General features: G+C 43.6%; 1 protein-coding gene across 3 annotated transcripts in view; it reads right to left on the bottom strand.

Annotated features, from left to right (window-relative positions):
• Window positions 1-1,344: 1,344 nt before the first annotated feature.
• The window catches only part of Pitpna (phosphatidylinositol transfer protein alpha), a 49,086-nt gene continuing 42,030 nt past the window's right edge, over window positions 1,345-8,400 (bottom strand). For all 3 annotated transcript variants that reach the window (XM_048365649.1, XM_048365650.1, XM_048365652.1), the window contains 2 exons: window positions 5,624-5,692; window positions 1,345-3,965 (listed from right to left, as the gene is read on the bottom strand). In XM_048365649.1, coding sequence (XP_048221606.1) covers window positions 5,648-5,692 — 45 coding nt within the window. In that variant the 3' untranslated portion in view covers window positions 1,345-3,965; window positions 5,624-5,647. The remainder of the gene's footprint in view (window positions 3,966-5,623; window positions 5,693-8,400) is intronic.

Here is an 8,400-nt window from a genome sequence, read left to right as displayed (position 1 = left end):
CTGTCCCGACACCTGTGACAGGTAACTAACTTCCCCAGTTCCCATGGCACCCTCACGTTAGTCACAGAGATCCAGCATTCTCAGTTCTCTTCTACTTTCAAATGGCTTTTGCTGTTCGAACTCGATTTACTTATTACTCATGGGACGTTCTGAGGCCCCAGGACTCTTGGAAAACAAGCCATGCTGAATGAAAAATAAGTTACGGTTTCTGTTTGGTATAAATTCAAGAATACACATCAAATGAGGGTTATTTTTTACTTTGCCAAAGTCTTTCCTTAAGTCTTGCTTTTTGTTGTTGGTAGAAGTTATAATGCATGAGATTCCTTTGAGAGCCATAACTTTCCCCAGAAAAATGCACACACAGCTTTACAAACAAATTTTAAGAAGTTCACAAACCGAAAGCCAGGTTAAGAATTTCTATTTCAGGGCTGGGAATATGGCCTAGTGGCAAGAGTGCTTGCCTCATATACATGAAGCCCTGGGTTCAATTCCCCAGCACCACATATACAGAAAATGGCCAGAAGTGGCGCTGTGGCTCAAGTGGCAGAGTGCTAGCCTTGAACAAAAAGAAGCCAGGGACAGTGCTCAGGCCCTGAGTCCAAGGCCCAGGACTGGCAAAAAAAAAAAGAATTTCTATTTCAGCCGATGCTAGTGGCTCACACTTTTAGTCCTCACTACTTAGGGTGCTGAAATCTGAGGATCGAGATTCAAAGCCAGTGGGGACAGGAAAGTCCTTGAGACTCCTATCTCTAATTAACCACCGGAAAACCGAAAGTAGTGGTACTGTGGCTCATTTGGTAGAGCGCTAGAGTGGTAGAGCTGAAGAGCTCAGGGACAGTGCACAGGCCCAGAGTTCAAGCCCCATGACTGGCAAAAAAATAATAATTTCTACTTTAGCTTGGTATTGTAGAGTGCTTCCCATCTACTTAAGAGGTTGAAGCAGGTGACTGCCTTAAGCACAGGGGTCAAGGGTTTCAGGCCAGCCCTGGCAACAGACACCCTGTCTCTAGGGTGAACAAAAAACCCCAAACCAACCAACCAAACAAACAAAAAACTTGTATGTTAAACATATTACTTGGTACAGTGGACAAAAAAGGACAAAGGCAAAAATGAAATACTGCCAGTAGAAGAAAGTGGCTGTATTATATTTAGATATGCAATGTTGTATAAGTAAATTGACAAAAGGAATGATTTGAAAATTCACCTGCAGAAATTTCCAGAGATACTACTGTACTTTTTCCCAATCATGCTTTGGTAAAATCAGGGACATCAATAGGAATTTGAGGGTATCTAAGTTGTAAAGTGGACCCTAAGAACATCACCAATAAGCTGGACTCCAGAAAACTCTGTCTAGGATTTTATTAGACTGCTTTTTTTTCCCAATATACCTGTATTGGAAGATTGAGACAAAAAGGCACAAACTCACATTAAATAAACAAGGTAATCTAATCAGTTCTACAAAGTGTAGTTTGTAAAAGAAGTAGCACTAGGAACCAACCAAATAAGTCAGGGAGTCCCAGTAGGGACTGTAAAGGAAAACTTGGGGAGATACACGCATGCCCACAATACTGACCCTGTCCCTGGTCTCTCTCCATGAGAACTCCAGAGCCCAGCGGCCTTCTTGTGAAGCACTGCTGCTTTGAGTTGGGATTAAGACCCTAGAAATCTAATGGAAGCAGCTGGTCTGAAGGGGCATGGCACACCCTCAGGTATTATTCCTGGAGCTGAGCCTTTGATCATCAGTCCCTCTGAGTGCTCATCAGTTTGGGGTGGGTGAAGAGGAGAGAGGGTACTTAAAAGAAGCCAACATTTTTGTCCAGCAGCAACACCATCCATGGAGATGGAATAGAGCAGAGATGTCCTTCATGTTTACATGGCCAGAAGCCTCAGATCCAGGCTGATCTCAGTACGTTTAGCTCAGTTCACTTGGATGCTTTCGAATGTGGGCAACAGGTAGAGGCAGGAGGAGCCAGAGGAAAAGGCAGATAAAAAGCAAGCCCCCACGAAAGCCAATATGTGTGGATATAGTGATATGTGTGGATATAGTGATAAAGTGATATGGCTCTCAAAGAAGAGCTAAAAGGAGCAGATGAATATCTGCTGGCCCTCACACCACATAAACAACTGTCTGCTTAGAGTTTCATTTCTTCCAACATAACTCATTTCTGGACTTTACCTTGTTGATGAATTAAGAAGTAAAATCTTTAAGCACAAATATAATTAGTAGGCAATACAGAGCTTATAGGAAAATATTTACATATTTCTCCAGTAGGAATGCCTCTTCTCCAACTTTCTTTCCCAGTCCAAAACATGCTATCAGCAGTTGAAATGCCCCCAAGTCCACCATTGCAGACCCCATAAGATGAGGAGACTAACAAAAAGGAAGGTGTCTGTAACGGACATCTGGTTCCAAAGGGACCTCAATGATGATCAGAGTGAACCATGCGGAGGGGCTAAAATCTGTTTACCCTTGCCCCAGGGAGCCATCCAATCAGGATGTCACAGGTGTATCCTCTGAGACACTCCCTTATTGCACTTAGAAATGAGTAAGGCAAACAGACAAAAAACAAAAAGCAAAAACAAACAAACAAAAACACCCATAAAATTATCCCATCCTACTTGTTATTCCTCCAACAGAGATTTGGTCCCTCTCATTAGCAGAGGTACCTGGCTAGCATGGGCTTGAATCACTGCACACTCAAGCCAACTTATTTCATAAGGTTTGGGAAATATCAGTGACACTATAGCTATCTAAGATTCTCTCACCAAGAAGGCATACTCAGGTTCTGCCAAGTTGTAGGAACTAGGAAGCACTCAATCGTTTCTATTCCCCTGGAGCTTGGACTTCTTCAGCCTACTTTGGTACAGTTCTATACTACCATCACTACTTGCTTTTGATTGTCCAGGAGAGATCTCAGCACCGGGACAGGATGAGCTGAGTTCTTGATCTGCACATTCCTTTCCAGTGATTGGAGACAAGAGGGTACATGTTCTGCAGGGGGGAAAAAGCTTTTTGCATGCTCAGTTTGTGCAGCATGAAAAAATCCAGACTCTTGCATCCTAACCAGCCTCAAAGACAGAGGACAGGAATCTAAGAAAGTACAGAGAAAAGAAGATTATTGCTAAGTGGCAGCACCAGCCCAAAAGGGAAGAGAAGCATGGACATACAAATTACTCAGGGTCAGACAGATTGCTATCTACAGGGTATACTTGATTCTAAGGGCCACATTGGACAATTCTCTCCAGGTAAAAGAGGTGACTAGAGTGTCTTTTAGGTTCTACAGACAGATTCAGACAGAGTGGACAGGAGAGCAGAGAAGCCACAATTGTTTCTAATAGTGACCAGAGATGTAATGAATGGTGCAGGAGTTAATTCGTTACTTTGCTAAATTTCATTAAGCAGAGGCTGGCTGGGCCTTGGGGACCTCCTTGGTACTTCAGAGCAGAGATCAGAGTTAGGAAGTCACATTCCTATTGTGTGGAACTAGGAGAACAACAACTGTATTTTTAACCCATTCTCTCTCCCCAAGTGAGCACTCAAAATTGCAAAGATCTGCCCAGGAAGCAAAATACCTCAGTTTATCCCAAAGTTGAAAACAAGTGAACTTAAATCACCACATCACAAAAAGGCAGCTATTTTGAAAGACTAAAAATGTCACTTGGAAATAAAGGTTGGGGGCACACACAGAAATGGGTCAGAATACAATGGAGAGAGAGGGAGGAGCTGTTAATACAGCAACCTACCCGCCACATATCTCAGAGGAGCAGGTTCCCGAGCACACAGGCTTTGTAACACCAGACGGTCTATTTGTTCACAATATTAAAGGGCATCTAGAATTAGCTACAGTAAGGGATGGATTGGAAGTTGCCTGAAGAATGGGCACAGAAAGGCTGCGTCCGAAGATGGCCTGTCACTCAGGAGGGTGGAGCTGCTGGGCCTTCCTGTTGACCACTGTCTTGCAAAACTAGAAGAAAAATACAGTTATTAAGGAAACAACAAGGGGAAACAAGTACATGTAAATCATCTTGAGGAATTTCAACAGGACACCAGTTAAAGGGGAAAAGCTTCAGGAGACAGGGTACTATAGCTCCAGAAATGACCGGGAAAGTGGCATTCACTTAATCCTACCCTTCTATCTCCTAGAAGCTGCCTTTAAGAACATAGCCCAGCCAGAGAGCACAGAAATATGCATCACTGCTGGTGACCCTTGGCCGTTTGGTGCTAAAGGTCAACCAATATTTTTGTTTGTTTTGCTTTGGCTTTGTTTTTGCAAGTACTAAGACTTGAACTCAGCATCCCGTGTTGTTGATTTCTTGCTCACAGCAGGTGTGCTACCATTTGAGCTATACTTTGAGTCTGGCTTTTGCATGTTAACTGGAGATGGGAGTTTTTTGTTTTTTTGTTTTTGTTTTTGCCAGTCCTGGCTTGGACTCAGGGCCTAAGCACTTCTGTCTCTGGCTTCTTTTTGCGCAAGGCTAGCACTCTGCCACTTGAGCCACAGCGCCACTTGTGGCCATTTTCTATATATGTGGTGCTTCATGTATGTGAGGCAAGCACTCTTGCCACTAGGCCATATTCCCAGCCCCAAACTTTTTTTTTTGGCCAGTCCTGGGGCTCGTACTCAGGGCCTGAGCACTGTCCTAGCACTTTGCCACTTGAGCCACAGCGCCCCTTCTGGACGTTTTCTATATACGTGGGCATGAGGAATTGAACCCAGGGCTTCATGTATACAAGGCAAGCACTCTTGCCACTAGGCCATATCCCCAGCCCGAGATGGGAGTTTTGCAGACTTTTCTGCAAGGAGTGGCTTGCAGGAGTGGCTTTGAACTGTGATCTTATAGATTTCAAGCTCCTGAGCAGCTAGAGTTACAAGCATGAGTCACTGGTGGCTGACAGTTTTTTATTTGATCAAATAATTTTTTCTCAGAGCTTAGCTAATAGTAGAGCCAGGTTATTCTCTCCATGATCAAGACCACTTTGAGCTGCTAGAATGAGTTTCAAGGTGTGCAGGCACTAGGTAACCAGCATTGGGAGCTAATAAACAAAAAAGTCTTGGGGAAAAAGGCCAATGTGTAACAAAGAATACCTTGTCCTGGCCCTGTGACATGGGCAGAAAACACTCTCCCAGTATCTGAAAGATGCTGCCTCTGTTGAGGAAAGCTACTTTGTATGGCATCAGAGAAGGAAGGAAATGAGGTGCTTGACCTAGCAATGAATGCTAAGAAAAGCTGGTTAGCTTTCCCAGGGAAGGGCGGGGAATGCCAGCATTTGTGAGCTAGGGGCTGCCCTAACATGCCAGCTTGTACTTGAGCTGGCTCAAGTTGCAAAAAGGGAAGAGTGATTAGTAGCACATGAACTTTGTTTCTTCTACACTCCACCCTCTCTTCTTACCACCCTACCTGTGTCTACCTTAACAGGACCCTAGAATATCCTAATAGCCATATTCTCTGTTCATTGGAAACCCAAGAGCTCACTGTTTAGCATGGCAGTCACCATTATTAGAGTGAAGGATGAGGAATGAAGTAGGTTTTCTGATTCCACAGTGGACTGCTGAGGCCTCGAGGAGCCAAGCTGACTTTAGCTTCTATGACATGCATGGTAAGAGAGAAATTCAGTACATACAGTGCAGAAGGGGGAGGAGTGAGTTTAGTCATCCGCTGTCATTCCTTTCACTGGGTCCTTTTGTCTCATCTGAAATAGAAAAAGCAGGGAAAATTGAAAGCTCTTGCTGCTGACAGAACTCCACTATAAACATATCTACCTTCTCAACCATGCTAATAGATAGGGTGGAACATATTTTTGTAGAAAAAACAAGCCACTGGAAGGATAGAAGTCTGCATAAAGAGCACAAGCCATCCTGTTTCTAACTCTGTCACTAGTTCCACAATCCATGACAGTTTAATAACTTCCTGGCGCAAAGCCAGGTTTTAACTTTTCACTGTTTTGGTGTTTGTTTGTTTGTTGTTGTTTTTTGCCAGTCCTAGGGCTTGAACTCAGGGCCTGGGCACTGTTCCTGAGCTTCTCTGGCTCAAGGCTAGCACTCTACCACTTGAGCCACAGTGCCACTTCCAGCTTTTTCTGTTTATGTGTTACTGAAGAACTGAACCCAGGGATTCATGCATACTAGGCAAGTACTCTACCATTAAGCCACATTCCCAGCCACTCTGTAAGATTTTTATCTCCAACTAACCATCAGAGAACTAGAAGAGGCCTTATAGCTCAAAGTGGTAAAGTGCTAGCCTTAAGCAAAAAAGCTCAGGGGCAGTGCCTAGGCCCTGAGTTTCAGCCTACGTTTGATTAAAACAAGGAATAAGTCATAATTCCTATTGCAAACTTTATCTGTATTCTTCTGTGATACCCTAATACCATAGAGTAAAGGTGGGAAAAAAGGAAAAAAAAACGCATAAAGAGGAGAACAGAGGTGACACCTGCAGATGGAAGATGATAACATTCTGGAGGATGGGAACAGGAGAATGAGTAAAGATTTGCAGAATGCCCAAGAGGACAGGGAGCCCAGGAGGAGCAAACTCATCTCTGCTGGGCAAGGTCCAGGAACTGGAAGCACCAGGTACCACTACAGGAGGGAGTGTTCAGTGGTGTTGACACAGTTGACCTCTGTGAAAGTCTGAATAGAGAAGAATTGGGTCCTACTGTTCGTCTCCCTGCTCTGAAGCCAAGAAACCCAGCCTTCCTTTCTGCTATAGCAAAATCTAGAGGGTTCACTTTTTAGAGGTACTAAAGAAAACCTGGACTTAGGATCCTGGGCTCAGCCAGAGGCAAAGGGGGCATGGTACAGCATATGTGGGGATTAAGTTAGATCCAACCAATGGCATGAACCTATCAGGACACTTCCTCACTTTCTCAGGATGTTGGCTACCTGATTACCTCCAAAGCAAGAGACAGGAGGCAAAATAAGGAGCCCCACAAAAGACTGAAGCGCCCCCGCCCCATTGTCACTACCTGAGTATCTTCCAATGAAACCCATCTATTGATTAAATGAGAGCGCCTAATATGAGACAGAATCTGACAGGAACTGAACATAAGAACTCAAGAAGTGGGCTGAGAATGTGGCTTAGTGGTAGAGTACTTGCCTAGCATGCATGAAGCCCTGGGTTCGATCCTCAGACTGGCAAAAACAAAAATGAACAAAAACCTCAGAAGAAATGATATACTTTTGTATGAATATTTAAAGATTAAAAAAAACTCAGAGGAAACTATATTCAGAGAAACTAAAAAAAGAAAGAAAAAAACCTCTCAATCTATAGCTTTAAGAAGCCAGTGGCTCACGTCTGTAATCCTAGCTACCAGGAAGCTGATCTCTGAGGATCATAGGTTCATAGCCAACCTAGGCAGTCCATGAGACTCTCATCTCCAATTAATTGCCAAAAATCAGAAGTGGCACCGTGGCTCCAAGTGGTAGAGTAATAGCCTTGAGCAGAAGAGCTCAGGGACAGCACTCAAGCACGAAGTTCAAGCCCCAGAACCAGTAAAAAAAAAAAAAGAAGGAAGACAATACATTTCAGGAAGCTGAGACCTGAGGATTGTGGTTTGAAGCCAGCTAGAACACAAAAGTCTGTGATACTCTTATCTCCAACTAAGCACCAAAAAAAGCCAGAAGTGGAGCTGTGGCTCAAGTGGCAGAAAGCTGGCCTTGAGCAAAAAAAACTCAAGAATCGCTGGGCACTGGTGGCTCACACCTGTAATCCTAACAACTCAGGAGACTGAGATCTGAGGATCATAGTTCACAGCCAGCCTGGGCAGGAAAATCTGTGAGATTTTTATCTCCAATTAACCACCTAAAAAACAGAAGTGACACTGTGTTTCAAAGTGGTGAGCAGAAGAGCTCAGGAACGTGCTCAGATTCTGAGTTCAAGTCCCATTAAAAACCAAAACAACAGCAAAACAAAACTCAGGGACAGTACCCATGCTCTAAGTTCAAGCCCCAGGACCAGTTTAAGAAAAAAAAAAAAAAAAGAAGAAGAATACAAAGCCATGAGCCAGTGGCTCACACCTGTACTCTTGAGCACTCTAGAGGCTCAGATCTGAGGATTGCAGTTCAAAGCCAGCCCAAACAGGAAAGTCTGTGAGACAAAAAGCAGAAAGTACAGTTGTAGCTCAAGTGACAGAGTGTTAGCCTTGAGCATAAAAGCTCAGGAGCAGAGCATAGGCCCTGAGTCCAAATCCTAGGACTAGCACACACAAAAAGAAAAGAACACAGAACAAGAAATGCTTAATTTTTTTAACCAAACATAAGAGAAGTTAATATTGGAAAAAATCTCCAAGAAAGCAGACAAAAAGAAAAATAATTGAGAAACTAATAACATAATCATATAATATGGAAATATGGCAGTAATTAAAACAAGAATGAGAACTGCAAGGGGCTGCTTCTTGGGGGGTAG

This window comes from Perognathus longimembris, chromosome 17, assembly GCF_023159225.1.
Source record: "Perognathus longimembris pacificus isolate PPM17 chromosome 17, ASM2315922v1, whole genome shotgun sequence".
Taxonomy (NCBI): Eukaryota; Metazoa; Chordata; class Mammalia; order Rodentia; family Heteromyidae; genus Perognathus; species Perognathus longimembris.
The sequence above is the reverse complement of the archived record's forward strand: the minus strand, read 5'-3'. Positions and strand labels throughout refer to the sequence as shown.